Here is a 22,156-nt window from a genome sequence, read left to right on the forward strand (position 1 = left end):
GCTCGTCCACGCCGAGTCAGCCAAAGGGCAGAAAAAGTTCGACCCATAACTCTACTGGACGGGCTGGACTGGACTTTGGTCCCCCCCAATCCCTGACGGCCGCACAAACAATCAACAGCAAAGCTCGCAGCCCCTGCATTCGGCAGCAGCCGTCTCACAAAACTAGTCCTGCACAAGATAGAGACACGCAGCAACTACCAAGACCACCACCACTGTCACTGCCACGAGACGTCAACACCAGCACCAGCTGACGATCCCAGCTGCCATTCCTTCCCCGCCATCATCACGACGACAATCCCCCCTCCCGCACACGCTCACGTCGCCTGCGCTGTCATTCGTCCGCTCGCTGGCCCTCCACCGCCACAGCCTGCTCTCTTAATTCGCCCTCTCCCACCTCGACCACGACAGCAACCACGAGAACCGCAATCATCACAGCAGTCCAAGGGGCTGGATAAGGCAGGCCATCATGCCGGGGTTCGCTGATTCCTTCTGGTCGAGCGATTACGCTGCGGGACTCGGCGTCCTGTTCAGCAAGCTTCAACAGGGCGTTCTCGAGAATAGACAGGTCCTGACCATCGCTCGCTTACGCGCCGAAGCCGAGGAAACTTACAGCTCACGCCTGAGCGAGATCACCCCGTCTGCGGACAAGGTCACCGGCGGTTTCACTCGCGACGATGGTGCTACCGTTCGCAAGGTAAGTTGGAATGGCTTCGCCTCACTTGTCCCTACCCGCTCGCTGCATTGTCGACGCGCCGCACCCTGCCCCGCCAGCGCCGTCTTCGCAGTAAGCGCAAATATATGAGTTATGCTGACCGACTGGTTCACCGCTTCAGGCCTTTGACGGCATGCGCAACGAGATGCAAGATGCTGCCCGCAACCATCATCGCATCGCCCAGAGCATTCGCGACCTCGTCGTCAACCCATTCTCTCGTTGGTGCGACGCCCACGAGGCTCGCATCCAGGATTCTCAGGATGAGCTACAAGTCCGCATCAAGGCTCACGATCGCCAAGCCGAGGCCGTCAAGAAGCTCCGATCGGTTTACTTCAACAAGTGCCGCTTAGTCGAGGACCTTGAGGAGGAAAACAAGCTTGCTTTCCAGGATCCCGAGAACAGCCCCAAGCAGAACCAGAACATTCCCGAGATCAAGGTTCAGCCCCACAAGGAAGAGCCGCCCGCCCAGGAGGAGGAGGAGGAGATACTCTACGAGATTGGCGATGATACCTATCAGCCTGAGCAGGTCAAGAAGATTCTCTCCCAGATGCTCTCGACTATCAAGATGGGCGAGACCAAGGTCCCCATCTTGGGCACCTACCTCAACACTTCAGCCGGTTCCGATATCGTCGAATACCTCCAGCGCAGCATGGGCAACATCAGCGTCGCCTATGCTGAGCGCATTGGTCAGGATCTTATTGCTAACGGTTTCCTCCGTCTTATCGGTAATGTCGGCAACAACTTTGCCAATAGCTCCAAGCTCTTTTATCAGTGGCGACCCAAAGCCTTCCAATTGGCGGGTGTTCCCGAGAAGAAGTCCATCAACCGTACTTTCTCCCTGGCCTCGACTGGCTCTGAGACGGCCGATTCTCCTGTTGTTGGCACCGTGAGCGAGTACCTGTCGGGCTGGAATGTGCTTAACAACTCGCACCCCAACGAGACCCCCAGCCAGCGCATGCAGCGCGAGGCCCGTGAAGCCGACGAGAAGTATCGTGCTGGTGTTCGCAAGCTTGACGAGCTGCGATGTGAGCTTGAGGAGTCCATCTTCCTCCACCTGAAGTTCCTTGAACGCTGCGAGCTTGACCGTCTCAAGGCTGTCAAGACTGTCATCCTTGACTTCTCGGGCACCATTGGCAACGTCATTCCCAGTCTGCAGTCTACCGTAGACCAGATGATGCTCTTCCAGGAGACCATCCAGCCCGAGGGCGACCTGCGGTATCTGCTCGAGACGTACCGCACTGGAAGCTTCGTCCCAAAGGTTGTGACGTACGAGAACTACTACAACAAGGTGGACGAGCAGACTTTCGGAATTGATCTCGAGGCACGCGCAAGGGCCGATAAGAAGCGAGTGCCCATGATTGTCACGACTATCCTGACGTATCTGGATCACCATTATCCCGATCTGGAGGGTGACGAGGCTCGAAGAGGTGTGTGGCTTGTTGAAGTTCCTCTGGCGCAGACACACAAACTCCGTATCAAGGTCAACGACGGCAAGCCTGTTGCTCCTGATGTCTTTGACGAGTTTGATATCCCTACCGTTGCTTCACTGCTCAAGGTCTATCTCCTGGAGCTTCCTGGTAAGTATTGGGTGTGCATAAGAGACTCTGTCTCGGAAACTGACCACAAGCAGATTCAATCATCTCTTCTCATGTTTACGAGATTATTCGACAAATCTATTCGACAACTTCTACCGATGCGGACGAGTCTTCCCGAATTGCAGCTCTCCAATCAACTCTTTCACAGCTTCGTCTCACTAACATTGCGACCCTTGATGCCTGCATGAACCACTTTACCCGTCTTATCGACCTGACATCGGCGGATGAAACCTATGTATCGTCTTTGGCAACTGCCCTGGGCCCTTGTATCCTACGACCGCGAACCGAAACTTCTCTGACCCTGGAGGAGAAGCACGCCTACCGACTGGTCCGGGATCTGTTTGCCCACAAGGACGCCATCTTTAGCGAACTCAAGCGCATGTCCATGGTTAGTCATTCTTCTTCTGTTAGCGGCAACCGGCCTCGAGCAATTAGTACCGACGAGAGCAACCGCAAGGCCCTTATGGAGGAGCGGAATAAGGCTCTGCTCGAAAAGGCCAACGCAACCCGAGGCCGGGATAGGAGCCCTGCTCCCAGCCCCCGCGGCCATCGTCGAGATCGCAGCACCGGAGGACCCGAGACCCGATTTCCGATTCAAACGAGCCCGACTTCGGCTACTGACCGGCAACGCAGCAGCCTCGGCAGCCTAAACATCATTAAGCGCCAGAGTCTTGAGGTTCCCGAGCCCGATGGATCTGCACCTGTTAACGGCGACGCGGAGAAGGCAGGCGGCGAGCCGGAGAAGCGCGACAGCATGGGACGGACACCGGCCAAGTTTGTGGGCGGCAAGCGAATCCCCGTGGTGCCGTCTACCCCCCCTCAAGAATCGCCCGCCCGCGGCGTGCAGCTCGAGGATGCCCCTATGGAGGACTAGGTTGGAGTGGGACGGCTTGCCCGTGGTTGAGGCAGGGCCTCTCACCTGACAGGGCACACCATGGGAGATACCTGAGGAGTTGGGTTTTTGGGAATACAGCGGGACGAAAGGTGGACGGCCGGTGCTTGAGGATATGGGTAGAAAGAGACGGGAGACACGGGTATCATTGTCGACCTGTTTCTTTTCATGCCCATAAAAAGTCTGGCCGGGATAATCTATCTTGTCATGTGTATGTGTTAATGGAACATGAGCAAAAAAGAAGAACCGGTGTACTTTTTGTTGCTGCTTTTGGATGAGCTTGCTTTTTCTTGTTTTGTTTTCGTCTTTGTATTTATGCTGTATTGTATTCATGATATGGCGGAGATTCCCTATTCGTTTTTAAGATTTGTTTCCGAGATATTCATTCGTTGGTGAGCTTGTGCTGGAGTTGACCTGATGGGTGGTGTTTCTATCATAACTGATGCGTGTATGGAGATTAGACATGACGAGAATGAATGAATGAATGAATGAATGAATGAATAGACGGAGTGATGGTTATCAGTTATTGTCAGTGGGTTTTGTATTCCTCCTATGCTCCTGATCCCTTTATCTTATGCTACCTAGGTATACCAACCCCATAACAATGCTATCACATATCAATCAACCCTCCTTCATGCCACCATCCTCTATCCCCCCTCTTGAATGTCAACCACGCGCTTCTTCTTCTTTTTCTTCTTGGCCACGACGACTTCTCCCGACGCTGGAGATTCGACCCCCTGGACGCTGCTATTGTCGCCTCCAGCCTGCTCCTCGATGGCTTCAGCACGGGGGACCTTCTTCTTCTTCTTCTTTGGCTTGACCTCTGCGCCCTCCTCATCACCCTTCTTGGCAGCCTTCTTCTTCTTCTTCTTGACAACAGTACCCTCGACATCAACACCCTGAGCAACCTGGATCCTCTCGTTGGCGCGCTGCATCTCGAGACGAAGCCTCTCAACCTCCTTCATGGCCTGCTGCATCTCAGCCTCCTCGCGCTGCTGCTGCTCATAGTCAAAGCCTGAGGAAGGCTGACCTTCGAGGCTGAAGGAGCCGATGCCGCTCGAGTCCACACCCAGCAGACCCTGCTGCTTGAGCTTACGAGCTTTGGACTTTGCGACGGCGCTGTCCGAGTTGTTCTCCGAGACGTGACCGCTATCGCTGCCGCCGAGGGTCTCGTCTTGGGCGATGACCACCCTTTGGCGAGGTCTTGGCTGGGGGCGTTGAGGCGCGGCAGCTGGGGTTCCGAGCCGTTCTAGATCCAGCTGCATTATAGGTATAGAGTCGATATCCAGATCGGGACCGTTGCTGTTTTGGAGAATGTTGTGAATAGGAGTTGAAGTACGGGGCGTGTCGTTGCTGGGGATATAAAAGGGGTCGTCCTTGTTCCGCTCCTGACGCTCCGCTTTTCTCCTTGCAACGATGTCGGCGTCCAGATAGCTGTCCTCGTCTGCTTGTTGATAGGAGGAGCCCACGTAATCGTCCACAGGCTCGGCTATCCTGCTGATGGCTGGGGCAGAAGAGTCGATGCTGGTTGGTGGTGGCTTCTGATGGTAGTATACCTCAAACTCATCCGAGTCGTCCGCCACCAGAGTAACAGAGTCGCCATCTGCTAGCAGCTTGGCAAGGTTTGGATGAAGAGGTTCGTCCAAGTCGAGATCTCGAGGGACTGGGACATTGTACTGTGCATCCTTGGCCACCGAGTTGAGCTCCCAGCCGTTGAATAGTGAAGGAATCGCCTGGGTGAGCAACAACGGAGGATCTTGCTCAACGTCATCAGTCGAAGCAGGCTGACTCGAGGCTGCCTCAGCTGTAAGCTTAAGCAGTTCCGTGAATTCAACAGCTCGCTCTTGAACCTCAAGGCTAGGGTGCAACGCCAGTGGCTCAAAGACATGAATAATGCGAGCCATGAGGAGTGAAATCCTAGACTTCCTCTCTGCCGTCCATGGCTCCATCTCGTCTCCCACTATGGTAGCAAAGACTTTCGTAACAGCTTGGAGAGTAGTGGTCAAGACTTCAGGGGTAGTTGTCCGAGGAATGAGCTGAAGAAGGCTGTTCAACCCCTCATCAGCTACGGCCAGTTGTGAGGCATATTCACCCATAATCCAGGTCACTGATTTCAGTGCCCCAGACGTAATGTTATAGCCCGGTGGTGTGTCGCCATTGAGTTGGCTGAGGATGATCTCTGCTGCCCGCACTGCAGTTGACCTCATCACTCGGACCTTTACAGCGACGTTACGGAGCTCATCGCCAATCTTTTCTGAGACGTTGGCACGCGCTCTCTCTGCCGGGCCCAAGTCCTCATCGTCAACCTTGCGAGAAGCCGGTGCCATGCGGACAAGTTGTGTAAGAACGTCGATATACCAGTCGAAATCCAATACGCTCGAGTAATTGTCCTTTGCACACATTGCCAAAATTCTCCCAATGACATCTATTCGGTAGTCGTCAGGGAGAGGTGCCTGGGCTTCAGACTTGGGCTGCGCAGATTCCGAGTATTCGTCATCTGAGTAGTTTGGATCATTTGGAGGCGTTCCTGGCTGAGACACCTCCCGAGCCGGCATGGATAACTTGAGCTGCTTCATCAGTCTGCTCACGATAGACATTAGGTTGTCGCCTGTAACCATGCCCTGCACAAGGTCAAGCGCCTGTATTCGGATGGTGATATCCGGACTGTCGATACACTCCAGAATCACATCCTCTTGCTGTGATACAAGATAAGGATGTGTAGTAACGATCTTGTTGAATGCTAAGAGCGCAACGTATTTGACTAGTGTCTCGTCAGTCGTCATCTGGTGTCAGTATAGCAAAAAATCGACTTACGGTTAGGATCACCATCAATCATAATCATGCCTCGTAGCTTATTGACACAGAGCGTTGCAATCTCATCGGTTCCAGAGACATCATCTCCGCTGCCGAGAATACCGCCCTGGATGATACCGTTGATACACTCGTAGAGTAATGACATTGCTGGTGTTGTCCTGATTATGTTGGTGAGAGGAGGGAGTAGCTTTCTGACGAGCCGAGGCTCCAAAGGCGTCAAAGTCGCAAACTAAACAGCTGGTCAGTTTTCAGACGAAATAGCAAGTTTACAAAGCTGCTTACAAGCTTGATGAGTTTGATGGCCATCCAGTTATTACCACCATCTACCAACAGCTCAAATAGTCTAGGCGCAAGGGGAAGAAAGTCGTTTGGTCGTCGCCAGCCCAGTTCGCAAACCACATTGACAATGGCAGCTGTAACGCTCGGGTCCTCGTCCGGGTCCATAAGCCGCTCCTTGATCTTGGGCCAGGCCGCGCGTAGAGCTTCAGGGTACACGAGGGCAAGTCGGTACAGCGTGACGAGCGTCTTCTTTCGAATATTCGAATGACTGTGGCTCAGACGTGGTAGCAAGTCTTGCAGTGTCGAAAGCGCCAGCGAAGGGGTGATGACGTGGGGGAGAGTAGCGATCGGTAGGGAGATGACGGTCGGTGTAGTCGAGCCAAGGTCCTGCAAGAGCGCCAGTTAGCCACAAGCACGGCAAAGCCCATGCTGCTTCTATAGCTGACCTTCTTCAACAGATTCGTAGCCAGCATCAGAACTTCAGTATCAGGACGAAAGCTCTGAACAGCTCCCAAGTATCCAACGCGCTTGAGCTGGTACTTGGGCGACGACATGACCTCGAGGACATGGAACGACGCCCACGACATGTCGTGCCCAACCATCTCGAGATATATGAGCTTCAGAAGCGCCGTCGCCTTGAGATCTAATGTTCACATACGCGCGTCAGCGATCCACAAGCCATCCCCAACTCATCAAGTCAAACACGCACCCATATCCTGACTGCGAACTTCGGCGCGGCACTCCTTGAGGCTCTTTTGGATGTACTCCTTCTCATTGCCCTTGTGGTTCCGGAGCCCCCGGATGAGGTCGTAGAGCGACTTTTCAAACCTGCGCAGTGTCAGCGCGAGCTCTTGTTCTTCAAAAGCTATCTCCTACATCTTGGGAAGCTTGCCCCGCGGGCGTGGGGCCGACCGTCAGCGAGTGTGTGTGTGCTCGTGTAGGGGAGAGATCGGTCACGGTCTTTCAGGGGCTTCGCGAGGATTCGATCGAGCGGCGCATTTCGTATGGCGGCTGCTAATAAGGAGTCGTCTGTTTGCGGGAGGCGCACAAACTCGAGGTTGCGTCGCCTGTGAGGATTTCGGTCTGGGAGTTGCTATTGAGACAGATTGGCGAACCTAAGCCCATGACGGAATCACCGCCCTCGACTCGGCGACAAGGACGGCCCGAGCGTTTGAGGCCCGGGTCGGTGCGCAGTTCAGGCATCTACAGGGGTCTAACCCCCTGTGGCTTTAGTTCTGTCACCCGCTAAGCACTCAACTTTACAGGCGCCTCGGTACCTGCCCATCAGTGGGGCTGGACGCCTCTGATGGTGGCGGAAACCTTTACAACTTTCTATCAACTTGAGTTGCAGAGCCTCAACACCATCACCACTTTCCATCCTCTGTCGACTTCATTTCGGTTCTACAGATTGATCCACAACGCCAAGACCATGAAATTGCTACGGCCGTAACGATATACGATTAAAGACTCTACCCCACCACCTCAGAACTTCCAATGGCCCTCCGCCTCCTCCCTCAACGAGCCGTCGTCGCACGCTCAACTTGTACAATCTCCAACATCACGAGCCTCACTTCAGCCTCAACACCACGAATAGCCTCCCTCCGCCGCTCCTTCATCTCCTTCCCGTCCTCCGAGCCCCAGCGACTCACCGCCACCCGCACCCTCCCATACCCCTCCGAACCTCTATACGACCTCATCTCCGACGTCGACTCTTACTCGTCCTTCGTCCCGTACTGCTCAAAATCCCACGTCACCCGCTGGTCCGACCCAGACACCGAAACCGGCCGCCGATACCCCACACTTGCGGACCTACACGTCGGCTGGGGCGGCTTCGACGAGGTCTTCACAAGTCGCCTGCGCTGCGTCCCCGGCCGGTCGGTAGAGGCCATTAGCGGGGACACGACCCCCGGTGGCTCGGGTCCCGATGCGTCGGCCGTCTTCCGGAGCTTGGTGACGCGCTGGTCCGTGAGACCGATTGCAGGACCGCCGACCCCGCGCACCGAGGTGCACCTCAACATCGATTTCCAATTTACAAACCCTCTCTACGGCGCTGTGAGCGCGGCCGTCTCTGACAAGGTCGCTGCTCTAATGATAGAGGCGTTCGAGAAACGAGCTCGTCAGAAGCTGGGGTCACAACGGAAGCTTTAAAATCACATATTCAAAAAAGGCTATGCACTGCTTACGCTCTCATCCATAGATAGAACTTTAGAAGCCGCCTTACACCATAGACTTGCCAAGGAAAAGTTCCACTTAGACGGCAAACATTTTGGGTCAAGCAATCACATTCAACTCAATGTCTCAGTTAAAACTCATAATAAACATATTTCTGCGTACTCCATTCATTCTACATGACAACGTGTCTAGGACGGCCCTGTCTATCCAACATGCTCGTCCACCATCCAACAAAAACAGAAAAGCGTCATCTTTGCGCCGATGCCCAGACTTGAAACCATCTTGGCGCAGCGATGCACCATAGACGCAGCCCGGGTCCCCAACATTGGATCGTATTCCATTCCCCCAGTATCATTTGCTTGAACCCATTCATCATCATACTCCGATCCACATGCGTATAGGACGATTCGTGACGCCGTCGACATATGAGTGACGCTACCCATGAGTTGGAAAACGACCCAAATTCCACTGCTTCATATTTTTGAAAAGCAAAAGCAACAACAAAAATCAATCCAAAATCAGAAACCAAGCCGGTCATAAAAAAGGGGGGATCAAAAAAGCAAGCCGGCAGGTAGCGCCGATGAGGTATCTGGTAAGAAGAAAAGGCTGGGTTGTAAAAAAACCAAATTCCACACATTATCGTCTCACGATGCCACATTCGAGCACCTTATTTCTTGCTCGACCTGGACAGTGGTTAGCATCCCTTGCTGGATTCCATCCGTTGGTATCTGTTACTCACTTCTTCTTTTGGGGCTTGCCGAACATGAAGCCAGCAAAGGCAGAGTGATTGGCAGGCTTCTTGTGCTTCGAAGGCTTGGCAGCGGCGGCAGGAGGAGGTCCGACATTGACAATGTTGGGAACAGGGCCGCCGGGTCGGACGCCCGGAGCCCATCCAGGGGGAGGTCGGAATCCTCCAGGGATACCACCAGCGGGCATACCGCCGGGCATACCGCCAGGTGGCATGCCACCAGGAGGTCGAACACCACCGGGCATCATCGGGACGCGTCCGTGGGGAGGCATGGGCGGGTGACCATGGCGACCAGGGGGCATCTTAACCCCCGGCCCCGGAATGGGCACCTTGTCCATTGGCCACATTGTCATGGTGATGAGCGAGTCGGGCTGAATGACCTTTTCCCACACAGAGGGAAGGATAATCTCGCCATCGGGGCCGATGAGATCGTAATGGCCGTCCATGACATGAGGTCCCAGAACGTCGACCTGGACGAACGCTTGCTTGATGAGATCCTCCATGCCCTGCCACGTGGAGCAGAGGTGGAAAGGAAGGGTGAACTTTCGGCCAACAGCGTCCTTGAATCGAATCGGGGCCTGCTCGGCAGACTTCTTTGACTCTTCGAGGCTCGCCTTGGTTTCCTCCTCAATCTTCTTCTTGAGCTCCTCCGCGGCCTTAGCAGCAGCCGCTTCAGCCTCAGCCGCAGCAGCGGCAGCCTTCTTCTCCTCTTCAATCTTAGCAAGGGCCTCGGCCTCAGCCTTGGCTCGAGTCTCTTCCTCAAACTTCTTCAGCTTCTCGGCCTCCGCGGCGGCGGCGGCAGCAGCGGCAGCCTTGGCCTCAACCTCAACTCTCATCAGACGCTCAGCTTCCTCCTGCGCCTTCTGCAGAGCGGCGGCCTTCGCCTCAGCCTCCTCTTTCAGCGCCTTCTCAAAACGGACCCGAGCAAGCTCCTCAGCCTGTGCGCGCTCCTCCTCTTCCTTCTTTCTCCTCTCCTCAGCTGCCCTCAACTCAGCTTCAAACTTCAATCGAGCCTCCTTCTCTGCTCGGACACGCTCTTCGGCTTCCCTCTTTCCTCGCTCTTCAGCTGCCTTCAGTTCGGCCTCGTACTTGAGTCGGGCTTCTTCCGCAGCTCTCTCACGGGCCTCAGCCTCGGCCTTTCTTTGCTCTTCGGCAGCCTTAGCAGCGGCCTCCAACTTCCTCTTGGCCTCTTCTTCGGCCTGGGCACGAGCTTCTGCCTCCGCCTTGCGTTGCTCAGCAGCGGCCTTCATCTCGGCTTCATACTTCTCTCGAGCCTCCCTCTCGGCCTCAGCACGGGCTGCGGCTTCAGCTTTGCGTTGCTCCTCGGCAGCCTTGGCAGCAGCTTCGAACTTGATCCTGGCATCCTCCTCAGCCTTGGCACGAGCCTCAGCCTCTGCTTTTCGTTGCGCTTCAGCGGCCTTAGCAGCAGCCTCGAACTTAAGCCTGGCCTCTTCTTCAGCCTTAGCGCGAGCCTCGGCCTCAGCCACCCGGCGCATTTCAGCGGCCTTCATCTCAGCTTCGAACCGGAGTCGAGCCTTCTCCTCGGCCGCAGCCATAGCCTCGGCGTGTTTTCGAGCTCGCTCCTCCTCGGCCTTTCGTTCAGCCTCCATCCTCTCACGGGCGGCCTTTTCAGCTTCGATTCTGGCCTTTTCGATCTCCTTCTTAGCCTCTTCTTGAGCAATTCTCATATCCTCCATTCGGCGATGGAAGGCCTCTTCAGCCTCCTTGCGGATCTGAGCCTCGACCTCCTTTTGCTTATCTGCAGCCTTTTGTTTCTCCTCCATGGCCTTGAAAGCGGCGATTTCAGCCTCAAGGCGAATCTTTTCCGGGTCATCCTTTGGAGGTGCTGGTGTGGGCGGCTTGGCAGGGGCCTCAGTAGGCGGGGGAGGGGGTGGAGTCAGATGCATTTGCATGTGGGAGCCCATGGCGTAGTTATGAGGCTGCATTGCTCCGTAGAACCCAGGTGGTTGTTGCTGCTGCTGTCCCTGGTAGGGCATCATGTCATACATGCCCCTTCCCTCGCCGCCATAGGGGTCGTAAGGGTTGTTCGGGTCATACCCGAAAGGGACCATCTGGCTATTGGCGGGATAGCCCATATAAGGGCCAACATGGTTCTGGAAGCCAGCTTGGCCCCGGCCAAAGAACTGGCCTGGTCCGGGCCGTCCCGGGGCCGTAGGGTGCTGGAAGCCGCCACGGCCGTAGGCCGGGCCATAACGGGGGTCGTCCAGGGTGGCGGTTTTTGGCGGTCGTTCGCGCCGCGACGGTCGACGATAGGACTGCTGCGGTTGCGGTTCCTCTTCGAGCCCGTAATCCTGTGGAGGAGGGGGCTGATGGGGCTGCAAAGCCTGGTGAGGAGTCAATTGGTGACGGGGAGGTTGATGAGGAGGGAGTTGATGCTGCTGTGGAGGAAGCTGGTGCTGCGGCGGGAACTGATGCTGCGTCGAATATGGGTGCTGCGGTGGGTATTGTTGCCCAAATTGGCCTGATGCTGGAAGTTGATGCTGGCGCTGCTGCGGCAATCGTGGGCGACCGTAGTGCTGCTCGTGGTCGCTTGTAGAAGCCGAGTCAGCAGGACCAAGGTCTTCGTCGTCGTCGCTGTAGTAGTCGTCCTCCTCTGATTCTGTGGTGTAGTCTTGACTTGTGTCGGCAGAGTCCTCCTCCTCCTCAGTGTTGTAGGACTGAGTCTGAGAAGAGGAAGTATCAACACGGGATGGACCGGTTGGAGCTCTCGAAGACGGGGCACGCTTGATGAGCCTATTCGGAAACTTGTGGTGAGTGGACTGAACAGAGTTTCAAAGGAAGAGAGAGTGGTGAGTGCGCGCAAAGGTAAACAAAGGCAAAGGGGCGCAGTGGAGGCAACCTGAGGGGTGGATGTGGGAGAAACAAGAGGGAGGGGGAGGGGGGGAATGTAGGCGGAGGGTGAGATAGAGGAGGGTGAGCGAGGGAGGGGGACTCACGGCATGGCAGCGAACTAATGGGATACCCTCTGCCCACGACGATCCACGAGAGAAAGCCGGAGCAAAGGCGCTGCCGTCTGAGGTAGGAAAGGTAAAATAGGCAGCGAGCACAAGCAAACGCTCAGCTGATAGGATAAGGACAATGGCTAGCGGCCCCCAACGTAACAAAGAGTACACAGGGAGAAACGGAGGACGAAGTTGTCACGGCAGTAGAGAAAAACAGGACGGCAAGTACTGGTGCGAGGGTCGTGGCGAGGAGGAATTGGACTTGCGCGACCGGAGAGAGGGGTTGTTCGATTGGGCGGATGCGCCACCAGAGATGGCGAGGGCGTGACAGGCGGATGGTCGGCTGGTCACGAAAGCAGTGAGACGGGGAAAATGCCTGCTTGAAAGAGATGGTGCGGAGTCGACAAAAACAAGGACTAGCGACGGTGCCTTGTGGTTGCTGACGGAGGAGGGTACCAAAGTTGCTGGACTGCACCTGCACTGACTGAAGGTCAGGCGCAAAGAGGTGTGGGCGGGTGGATTCAGGCGGCGGCGGTTGCGAAGGATGGGTAGAGGTTTTTGGAGGGATGGACGGCAGAAAATCGATCGGCGGTGAGGGGGTCCAGATCGTTTACTTATGGGTCACTCGACAGGACTGGTCCGCGCTGCCAACCATGCAGCTCAAACAAATCAAGCCTGTCTTCGGGTCGAAACGGCGGGTGCGCTGTGACTGCAGTGGTTGAGGAAGCCGGCGGGTTGAGCGTTCGTAACGGTCAAGCAGCGGTTGCCGACGTTTCGAAGCAAACGACAGTGGAGGGGCCGTTGTGTTGCAACGGCGAGAGTGCAGAAGCGGTGGGCGTGCAAATCCAGGCGTGTGTGTATGTATGCGCGGGCTCTCCAGGAAACCGAAATCTCGGTCACAGGCAGACTTCGTGGATGGGAGCAAAAAGGTTATCCTAAACTGGGAACACATCAGACAGTCAGCAAAGTTGGCGACGACGTTTGGACAGTTGAAGGTCGGTCCAAGCCATCATCCCGGTAAGCTAGCATCCCCTCCCTTGCATGAATACCGAACAACGACATGGTGGCGCGAAACTCTTTCTGCGAACCCGGCTCCGAGGATTGGAAGGACGACATGACAAGAATGGCCTTTACACGATGCTGTGCAGTAAAGCATCTATCGACTGGCAGCAGCGCTCCCCGACGTTGGCGTTGGCGTCCTCATCCCAGGCCATGCCCATGCCCAACAAGACTTGCCATGTGCTTCTCGGCTGGGTTTGCTGGGCACCAAAGCACGGTTCTTGTCAGCCGCCCGGGACCGGGACACCCTGGTTCGTCGCCCTGTCGATGGAGTCAATGGGGGACCCTGTCCAAGCGTGTTCGCTAGCGCTCGTCGGGCTGGAGCTGGCGCGCAGATGCTGGACTGGCCAGCGACTGGTCCACCAACCCTTGAGGTGTCCGGCTCTGGAGTCGATGCCCTTGAAAATCTTGGCTCTCCCGGGCTCTGACCCAGGCATCCGCTGCCCAGTCGTGCCTGTCAACAGGCTCTCTCCGCCCTGTGGTGCGCCCGCGTTTCGCATGGCGGTGGGTTGGTGGTAGGGCGTCAAAGATCGTGGATGCCAATGCCCAACGCTGGTGGGGGCCAGAAACCAGGGAGCCTCAAACAAAGCCTGATGGCTCATGGAAGAAGCTAGAATTGGCACTGGAGCATTGATAGTGGCAGAGACGATAGCAGGGCGGAGGTAGCATCCGCTACGACAGCGGGAACCCAGATGGATACGGGAATGAATGCCTTGGGAGAAGCCGTAGGCGCAGCGCTCATGGCATGGCCTGGATGTCATGCAGACATTTGACCTGCTGCCGAGTCCGCCGCCGCCGCATGTTTGCGTGGTCGTTCGGTCGCTCGCTTGCTTGATTCGAAGCCGCCAGATGGTATCACATGGGCCATCATCTTGTTGGAGTTGAGCCCACCCCAGACGCACCCGAGACACAAGATTCATGCGAAGGGAATGGAGGGATGGAAGCTTGACGAGACTGGGAGATGACGACGAGTACACGACCAAAGAGATTGTCACATACCGTAGAGTTTCAGGTGTTGGCAGCCCCTGCGGTTGAACTTGACCGTATTTCGAGACTCTGTTTCTGACGAAATCTTGTGGGAGAGTCGTCGTCTTGTGTAGGAAAGTTTTGTTTGTTGTGTTGTTGTGGTTGGTTTTGTGTGAGCCGGCAGTGGACAACACCCGGGCAAGCTCCCTTAGCGGCGATTTGGGGAATGGAAGGTGTGGTGGGGTGGGGTAGTGGTAGTTGCCCAAGCGCCCAAGAGCAAGTGCAGGTCAGAGCCAACGACAAGGATGGCCTCGGTTTGTTGGCGCAGGTCAAAGTCACTAAAAATGCAAAAAACACAGCCTAACTAGGGCATGAGAAAACATGGGTTTTCTGGCTGGCTGGATGGGAGACAATGGCAGTGTGCACACAAGAGATTGTTACAGAGGGGGAAACGGAAACGAGGAGAAGAGAGGAGAGAAAGAAGGGAAAAGAAGAAAAAGAAAGAAGCATCAGGAAATAAGAAAAACGACAAGGCGGAAAAAAAAGTAAAAAGGCGGCCCGGGCTCCAAGACGAGAGGGCGGTGTTGCTGTACTGCAGCCCAACGTTACGCCGTCTAGTTGCTGGGGAGCCATCCATGGTGAGGTTCCAGGCTCCCCCTCGGCCCTCAAGCTGACACCCACTACGGGCGACGATTGGGAACGGAACATTTGTCGGTCTGACCGCTAGAAGAATAGTTGCAGTTGACCGCTATCCATACCTCGAGCGGTCCTTGCCACCACTGATACGCACTCGAGTCCCTCGGCCCGTGACATTGTCGATATTAATTGTCGTGAAAACAATTGCTATCGACAAGGAGCATGATCCCATCATGTAGCTGAATTTCTTGTTGACGGCTTCGTCTCAGGCTGTGCGACGTCATTGTCCAACCAAGTACAGTTTTAAACGTCTTGGGTGATAAACGTAAATCGGGACGGACCGAGGCGCAGGAGTTGATTGATTACCGTACCCGTACAGTTGAAAGTCTGAAAAACGGTACTGGGGGGTTGCTCAATTGCAGTCTAGAAGTTGTACAAATACAGTGTTGATAGGGTTGATGAGTGAGATGGAGAAAAGACTTGAGGCATTGGCAAACCACGTCTCCTTATATCAACCCGCCTCTCGTCAATTCCACTCTGATGTTCTTCCTTTTCTCCTTTCAGTCAATAATTCCAGTCCGAACCCATCACTTACAGCATCTCTGCAACCCGATGCCTCCATTCCGCGACTGGCTGGGGGGATGGAGCCCCATCTCAGCGTTGAGGCCCGATGCCCTCTGGTCCATCGCTTCACAGGGCCAACACATCACGGACCATGGCGCTGCATGGCTTCCTAACCTCCTCCGCAACATGGGACGAGTTAGAGATACGGTGAGAAATGCTTGTTCTCCCCTCATACAGTCCGTATTAAGCCATCACCATATCATGTTTGGTGTAAATGTTATCAACCATCTCAGGGCCTTGCTGGTTCTCACAACTTGGCGCTCACATTGGCACATACTCGCTTCAACTTGGAACCACCCGGCCAGGAATGATAGGCATCAAATGACAAGATTTCCGCCTTCCCGCAGAGCCTCAGCCATCCAGCTGCGGCCATGTGGACGGTGGCGGAACAGCTATAATTCTTCTCGTCCATCCACATCTTTCTTCAACTCGCCCTTCATCGCGCCAGGCCAAGATCGGCCACTTGATCTTCGACGAGGCGACCAATGACACAGGTTCTAGACTACTTGTTAAAAGTGAGGCATGGACCATCCTCGGAGAATAGACATTCGGGGATCGAGATCAAATCAAACAACAATGCGCCGTTCGAGGTGCCAGATTCTCTCCCGCAGCGGCTCCTCCGGGAGACTCCACCAAGAAACCGTCCGCGGACAGGGCCACAATCGCATGGGCATAAGTAGGTGCCCATCATGATGTTGCGCATTCAACGTGGAGAGAACCCACTTGGAATTGCAAGTCTCGAATTTGCTGATTCTGCCTCAGTCGCGGTGAGACCCAAGAGACTATGTATCGCGTCCACAAGTCGGTTACACCAGGCGCCGTGTTAGATATTACATTAGGAAAGCCAGTCATCCCTCTCCTCCTCAAAAACTCGAGATTCCTGCCCAAGGCTTCTAGGTGGACGTCACCTCAACGCCTTGGGTAGGCCTCATATCTTCATTTAGGCATTGTCTTCCCTGCCAAACTCCATCACCGCCCACATCGAGCATGGGACACCCCACCTCCTGTCCTTCTATGGCGCCACGTGCCAAATGCCCAGCATCGCCCAACTCCCCGTTGCTGCCTCCCACTCGCATCTGGCCGATAGCCAGAGCCAGATTGAGAGCCCATGTTGCGCATGCCTGACACCCATCTTCTCGACTTCAAGCCCCTCTGTTGTCGTGTATGAACTAGTCAGGGGTCTTCTTACGCCCCGTTTCTTAGGCAGAGACACTGTTGGCAAGCTCCCGGTACGCTTCGTCACCCCGTGTGCCCGCTATTCTGAGTCACTGTCAAGATGTAGTCTTTACCGGACCACCTCTGACGATGACTTGTCAAGCAGGTCACGGGCTGCAGCAATCTCATCTGCATTGTATCCTTGCCACAGCGGTTCCTGGGCCCCGTAGCGACGAACGATCTCGGCTAGCTTCTTTGTAGCCGCTTGGTTCAGTTTCTCGATTGTTGCCTGGTCTGGCAGAGAGAACTCGTCTCCTTCCGAGTGCTTCTTGAGTTTAGCAGACTCGGCCAGCAACTTATCGGTAACCTTCTTGAGTCCATAGTAGCCTCGCAGGTAGTCCTCGCAGAGCTCGATACTTCGGCAGAACCGCTTAACGGAATTTGCCAGGAACTTCTGAGGGAAGCCATCCGTCGTTTCATTGGCTGCCATCAACGACACCTCACCGAGGCGTGCATGCATCTAAGCCAGGTTGTCAGATGGGGGGTTTCACAGGGGCAACAATGAGGCCACATACGTTCCACGCATTTGGTACCAGCACAAGGACCTCCTCCAAAGCGTAGATAGCTTGGGAGTACAATCCCTGGGACAGATAGAGATCCGCTAGTTCCCCCCAAGCTTCGGCGTCCGTAGGGTTGAAATCGAGCAACCATATTAATGACGAAATCGCTTCAGGGGTCTTTCCCATAGATCGCAAGAGGGCAACTCGTCGCTTCGCAATAGGCTGTTGCTCGTCAGTTTGCTGTCCTCCGCTGGTCACGAGCAGCTCATCCTCACAATGTTGGTTCCATCCTCTTCCAGAATGTCCTCGTACTCCTTAAGCACTTGCGTAAGTTCATTGTTGTTTGTTGCCTCAGCCTCCTTCACCAGTCCCTTGAGTGCCATGACGCGTTCATTCTGGTCGCCAAATCGCAACACCAGCCTCTCAAGAACTTGGTGCGCAGATTCGTCGTCGCCCGTTCGAAGGCATGAGAGGAGAAGGTTCTCGTAGATGGTCCACAGATCAGCGGTTTCGGTGGCCGTGAAAAGTGAAACGAGAGGTGAGGCGGAGAAGGCTCTAGGGTTGTTCTTCAAGATGATGGGAGCTTGTTGCGCAAGCTGGAGAGCTTCGGTTGGTGATAGGTGGCCTTGCGGCTGGAGGAGCGAGGGGGCCATGGCGGGCGTTGAATCGAAGTCGCGTAGACGTTTATAGCAACTTGTAACCGAAGACGAGGAATTGACGACCGAAATGACAGGATGTCGAGAAAGTTGTTGACCGTCGACCTCAGAATGACACAGCTCGAATGGACACAGGAGGCTTGATGAGGGCGCTGTTCGGTCAGGTAGGCTTTCACATGATTGGCTGGGCTAGCTCAAGCTCCAGGAACCCGGCGATTTAGAAAATCCGGTTCCCGCTTTGTGGCCAATCAGAGACTAGTTGACCACCCCCACTCTCAGAATTTCATCAAAAAGCTCCTCTGCGGAAAAATTTCTTAAACTTGAAGCATCCTTCATCTTCACTCCCGCGGCGCAAACCACTCGTGCTGTGAGAAGCACTTCACTTGCGCTTGCGAGTGCGTGCTCCAAGGATCACCACATTCCATCATGGCGTCGTCAACGCCAAGTGGCGATGCCGTCGTGAGCCAGACAATCGAGTCGGTGCCTGTCGAGAAGCTGGCCGCGCTGGACGTCAAGGATCCGATCACCGAGGCTGACACGGAAGCCAAGGCACCTGAGAGCGAGGTACCGCCTCATCGATCGCATGATCCTGCCAATAACTTGAAACGGAGTGATCCCTTCCAGTTTGGCAGCCGGTACTTGAACGAGGGAGACGATGTCTTTGAGTTCAATGCCTGGGACCACGTGGAGACTGACGATGCGTACAAAGAGTATGCGGAGCAACAGTACGCCAAACAGCGCCAAAACCCCGTCTCTGACTTTGAGAAGAGTAAGTCATACCTCTGCATTTCGCGTCACCCCTTTGCCCTGGCTTTTGCCTGGTGTTCCTGATGATACAAAACCAATGCATAGTTCATCTGAGCCTACTGAAGACAAACTATACCTTCTTATTCTTTCGCTCCCATCTGATCAACACCATCCTTTACACTTTGCTGTCATAACATCCTCTCATGAAGAGTTGCTAACATGACAACTCAGGGAAATTCAGTGTCGACCCTGCTAGGTGGTGGAATCTCTTCTACAAGAACAACTCGGCCAACTTCTTCAAGAACCGCAAATGGCTTCAGCAGGAGTTCCCCGTGCTGGCCGAGGTAACCAAGGAAGATGCCGGACCCAAGGTCCTCCTCGAGATTGGCGCAGGTGCCGGTAACACGGCTTTCCCCATCCTGGCCAATAATAAGAACCCGGAACTAAAGATCCATGCCTGCGACTACTCCAAGACTGCTGTAGAGGTCATCCGGAACCATGAAGAATACGATCCCAAGTCGATCCAGGCCGATGTTTGGGACGTGACCAGTGACAGCTTACCGCCTGGACTCGAGGAAGGCTCCGTAGACGTCGCCGTGCTGATTTTCATCTTCTCTGCTCTCTCTCCCGATCAGTGGCCAAAGGCCGTGAGCAACGTCCACCGAGTCCTCAAGCCTGGCGGCCTGGTCTGCTTCCGAGATTATGGAAGAGGAGATCTTGCCCAGGTCCGGTTCCGCAAGGGTCGCTATCTGGACGAAAACTTTTACATCCGAGGCGACGGAACCCGCGTCTACTTTTTTGACAAGGATCAGCTGGCCGATATCTGGGCAGGCAAGGCCAAGGAGCTTGCTGCACTTCAGCAACCCTCTCCTCTGGCTGCCCCAGCGGCTGATGGGGTTGAGGAGGCAGAAGAGGCAGAGGCAGAAATCCCTCTGTTCGAGGTAGAGAACCTTGGTGTTGATCGACGTCTGCTGGTCAACCGAGCATCCAAGCTCAAGATGTATAGATGCTGGCTGCAGGGCCGCTTTAGAAAGAAATAGACAAAGCATCTCAAGGTCAAACAAACTATTCGCCATGCAACAGTGTATTGTCGTCTCAGTAGAGCAACGCGTCACGAACCCTTGCTCTATCATCGGCACCGAACCCTATCCCGTCCAGATAGGCGTCTAGTCCCCCATATTTTTCGTTGAGGTGTTGCTCAATCCTTACAATCATATCCTTTGCCGTGTCAGCCCACTCATCACTGAGCCCTATCTGACGGATCTCGACCAGGCGCTCCTCTCGCTCTGGGATAAGCGCTTCATCAGTGAGGCGATAATCATGCTCAATAGCAGAGACTGGAACATCGAGGATCATCAACACCAAAGTGCAGACGAGGCCTATCGCGTGTCAGTACCAAGCCCAAATATCGATAGACAATATGGCATATATTCTACCTGTACGGTCCTTGCCTTGAGTGCAGTGGACAACGGATGGCAGGTTGGTCTCCGCTGTATATAGAGAGAGAGTCTCCCGGATCTCTCTAGTTGACTGATCGAGGGTATCGAGACCAAGGCCGACAACGCCTCGCGGTATCATGACATTCTGGCCTAGGATGTTGATGGCTTCCATGCGGTAGCCGCAAAGGAAGAGAAACAGAAAGTGGCTGCATTGGTGTTAATCGACATCACAATTGTCAAGATACAGCACTTTTGAGCAACTTACAATAAATCCCACCATGAGAGTTGGCGTAGGAGAAACAACTCAAAGGGGCGACCAGTGATCTTAATCTCTCGATATTCCAGTCCCGGGATATGAAGTGGCTCTGCAAGAGCTGCGTTAGACTTGACGAGAGCAGGAATATTAGATTGCTCCTGTCGCCTTTTGACCCGGTTGAGGTGCTCGGTTCTAGACGTGCGTTAGTATATCTCGCCTTTGAGGGTCAGTTCAAGGGGGACAAACTTGGTGCGCAAGTCTATGGCAGTCTTGATACCAAGGCCATCTCTAATGAGTTTTCTGTCCAAAAGTGTGGCATCATCTACAGAGCATGTTAGCAAGGCCTAGATTAAGTGATGGATGAGTCTCGCACCTAATCTTGCAGATCTATAAAAGACGCCCTCTCTAAGTCTCCTGTTCACCGTTAGAGTATATCCTCGAGTGTATACTTCTGTGAGTGCAAAAGGAGAAAAAAATTAACTGTTCAGTACCTTGTGCCCAGAAAGTCATTCACCGTTTTGCCAACGTCGCGAAAGTTGAGAACACTCTCAAGGCCAACGTTGGAACTCATCCTTGGTGTCACTACAGGGCTGCCAAGAATATTTCCTCTGAAGCCTCGATAGAAATTCCAGACCAAGTCGCCTGGCTCACAATAGGCAACTGGACGAAGAAACGGACAAAGAGAGTTCCGGTGAGTAGCCCTGTGTAACACAAAGTGCCGGACGTTGAACCGGGGACGACGGAGGGCCGATCAACCAGTCCCGGGTCACCTGCAGTGATCGAAGGGTTCAAGCGCGGACGACCCGCCCACCGGCGCAAGTTTAAACAGACAAAAAGGGTGAAACTCGGCGTTGATCCCAATAGCGGAGGGACTGAGTTCTCATTCCAAGGAACTGAGCAAAGAGTCGGCCCAGTCAGGCACAAGGTTGGTAGGAGCTGGGTATCTCAACCTAGTTTATCCCCCAAAAGCCCAAGACTTCGTATTCAGGCGTCGGCAGTTCGATAGTCTGGTGGGTTTGGCGGGCTGAAACGTTGATTGATGCCAATGGGGATGGGCATCTCAGCTACTGCAAAAAATAGGTTGACGGGCGTACAGTGCGGATTGATAGCGGTGTGGTGTCATGGTCTCCGGTGGCTCTCCGTGGTGGTGAGACACCGAAAAGCAGTTTGCGCTGCCCGTGGATTCCGGTCGAGATCCTCTGGTGTGATAAGACAGAGACGCGCTATTGTTGGACGTCTTGATTTTCGACAGCTCCACCGGGGCTCAGCCTCCCGGCGCCCGACGTCACGGAAACCCAGCCGTGAACCACGCTGGTCCAGCTGAGCGACGGCCGGGAAGTGTGACGTGCACTGTATGCACTGTGACCAGATTTCCGCTTTTGGGCCTAGCGCCTGCGCCTTGAGATCATCGCCCCGGGACCCATGACGTCAGCACCGAGCACCATCTGGGGTATCAGCATCGCGGGCAGGAAAAGGGAAGGAGCTACCTGACGTATGCCGGCGCAGGAGGAAAGCGCCATCGCCTGCTTTCGTCTCGGGGCCAACGACGCCATCACTCGAGCGAGGGACGCCACGAGGGTGTAGCTCTCAGCATCATCATCGTCTTCTCGAATAAATCTTGCTTTGGCCCTATCTTTCTCCATTCCTAGACGCCTGACCCTTTCCTCTCTTACATCGTTCGACCAAGAAGACGGGTAAAGCTGACTACAGATACTGCCTACATCCCTACCATCCCTAGATGCAACCTACCTCTGCATACATTATCAAGAGCTTGAGCTGTCGCATTTTACCTCGTTGCTCCCTGCAGCGAAACATCTCTTCCGTCTCCACCGTCAAGCAGGCCTCGATTTCCAGTTGAGAATCCTACAGGCCCATGACCAGGA

General features: G+C 54.7%; 7 protein-coding genes across 7 annotated transcripts; 3 read left to right on the forward strand and 4 right to left on the reverse strand.

Moving 5' to 3' along the window:
- Positions 1-466: 466 nt before the first annotated feature.
- NECHADRAFT_63391 (uncharacterized protein) lies at positions 467-3,579 on the forward strand (the record flags this gene model as incomplete). The annotated part of the gene is made up of 3 exons (XM_003049917.1): positions 467-694; positions 834-2,289; positions 2,340-3,579. The coding sequence occupies 3 exons, from the start codon at positions 467-469 to the stop codon at positions 3,179-3,181; spliced, it is 2,526 nt and encodes an 841-aa protein (XP_003049963.1). The 3' UTR covers positions 3,182-3,579.
- Positions 3,580-3,717: 138 nt separating this feature from the next.
- NECHADRAFT_71662 (uncharacterized protein) lies at positions 3,718-6,939 on the reverse strand. The gene is made up of 4 exons (XM_003050290.1): positions 6,739-6,939; positions 6,296-6,679; positions 6,014-6,242; positions 3,718-5,960 (listed from the first exon to the last, which is right to left on the reverse strand). Exons 1-4 carry the CDS (start codon positions 6,892-6,894, stop codon positions 3,847-3,849), a joined length of 2,883 nt encoding a protein of 960 aa, XP_003050336.1. The 5' UTR covers positions 6,895-6,939; the 3' UTR covers positions 3,718-3,846.
- An 841-nt stretch (positions 6,940-7,780) lies between these two features.
- NECHADRAFT_48848 (uncharacterized protein) lies at positions 7,781-8,440 on the forward strand (the record flags this gene model as incomplete). Its single annotated transcript, XM_003049918.1, has 1 exon — positions 7,781-8,440. A coding segment is annotated over one exon (660 nt), but the record flags the coding sequence as incomplete, so codon positions are not given.
- Positions 8,441-8,596: 156 nt separating this feature from the next.
- NECHADRAFT_101538 (uncharacterized protein) lies at positions 8,597-11,966 on the reverse strand. Its single transcript, XM_003050291.1, has 2 exons — positions 9,204-11,966; positions 8,597-9,147 (listed from the first exon to the last, which is right to left on the reverse strand). Exons 1-2 carry the CDS (start codon positions 11,306-11,308, stop codon positions 9,132-9,134), a joined length of 2,121 nt encoding a protein of 706 aa, XP_003050337.1. The 5' UTR covers positions 11,309-11,966; the 3' UTR covers positions 8,597-9,131.
- Positions 11,967-16,745: 4,779 nt separating this feature from the next.
- On the reverse strand, positions 16,746-17,828 carry NECHADRAFT_49244 (uncharacterized protein; the record flags this gene model as incomplete). Its single annotated transcript, XM_003050292.1, has 3 exons — positions 16,746-17,135; positions 17,191-17,397; positions 17,451-17,828. 3 exons carry the CDS (start codon positions 17,826-17,828, stop codon positions 16,746-16,748), a joined length of 975 nt encoding a protein of 324 aa, XP_003050338.1.
- Positions 17,829-18,257: 429 nt separating this feature from the next.
- On the forward strand, positions 18,258-19,618 carry NECHADRAFT_71663 (uncharacterized protein; the record flags this gene model as incomplete). Its single annotated transcript, XM_003049919.1, has 2 exons — positions 18,258-18,600; positions 18,810-19,618. 2 exons carry the CDS (start codon positions 18,258-18,260, stop codon positions 19,616-19,618), a joined length of 1,152 nt encoding a protein of 383 aa, XP_003049965.1.
- Positions 19,619-19,673: 55 nt separating this feature from the next.
- Positions 19,674-20,844, reverse strand: NECHADRAFT_48741 (uncharacterized protein; the record flags this gene model as incomplete). Its single annotated transcript, XM_003050293.1, has 6 exons — positions 19,674-19,957; positions 20,015-20,223; positions 20,283-20,465; positions 20,520-20,595; positions 20,647-20,687; positions 20,765-20,844. 6 exons carry the CDS (start codon positions 20,842-20,844, stop codon positions 19,674-19,676), a joined length of 873 nt encoding a protein of 290 aa, XP_003050339.1.
- Positions 20,845-22,156: the final 1,312 nt, after the last annotated feature.

Source organism: Fusarium vanettenii, assembly GCF_000151355.1.
Source record: "Fusarium vanettenii 77-13-4 chromosome 9 genomic scaffold NECHAsca_6_chr9_2_0, whole genome shotgun sequence".
Taxonomy (NCBI): domain Eukaryota; kingdom Fungi; phylum Ascomycota; class Sordariomycetes; order Hypocreales; family Nectriaceae; genus Fusarium; species Fusarium vanettenii.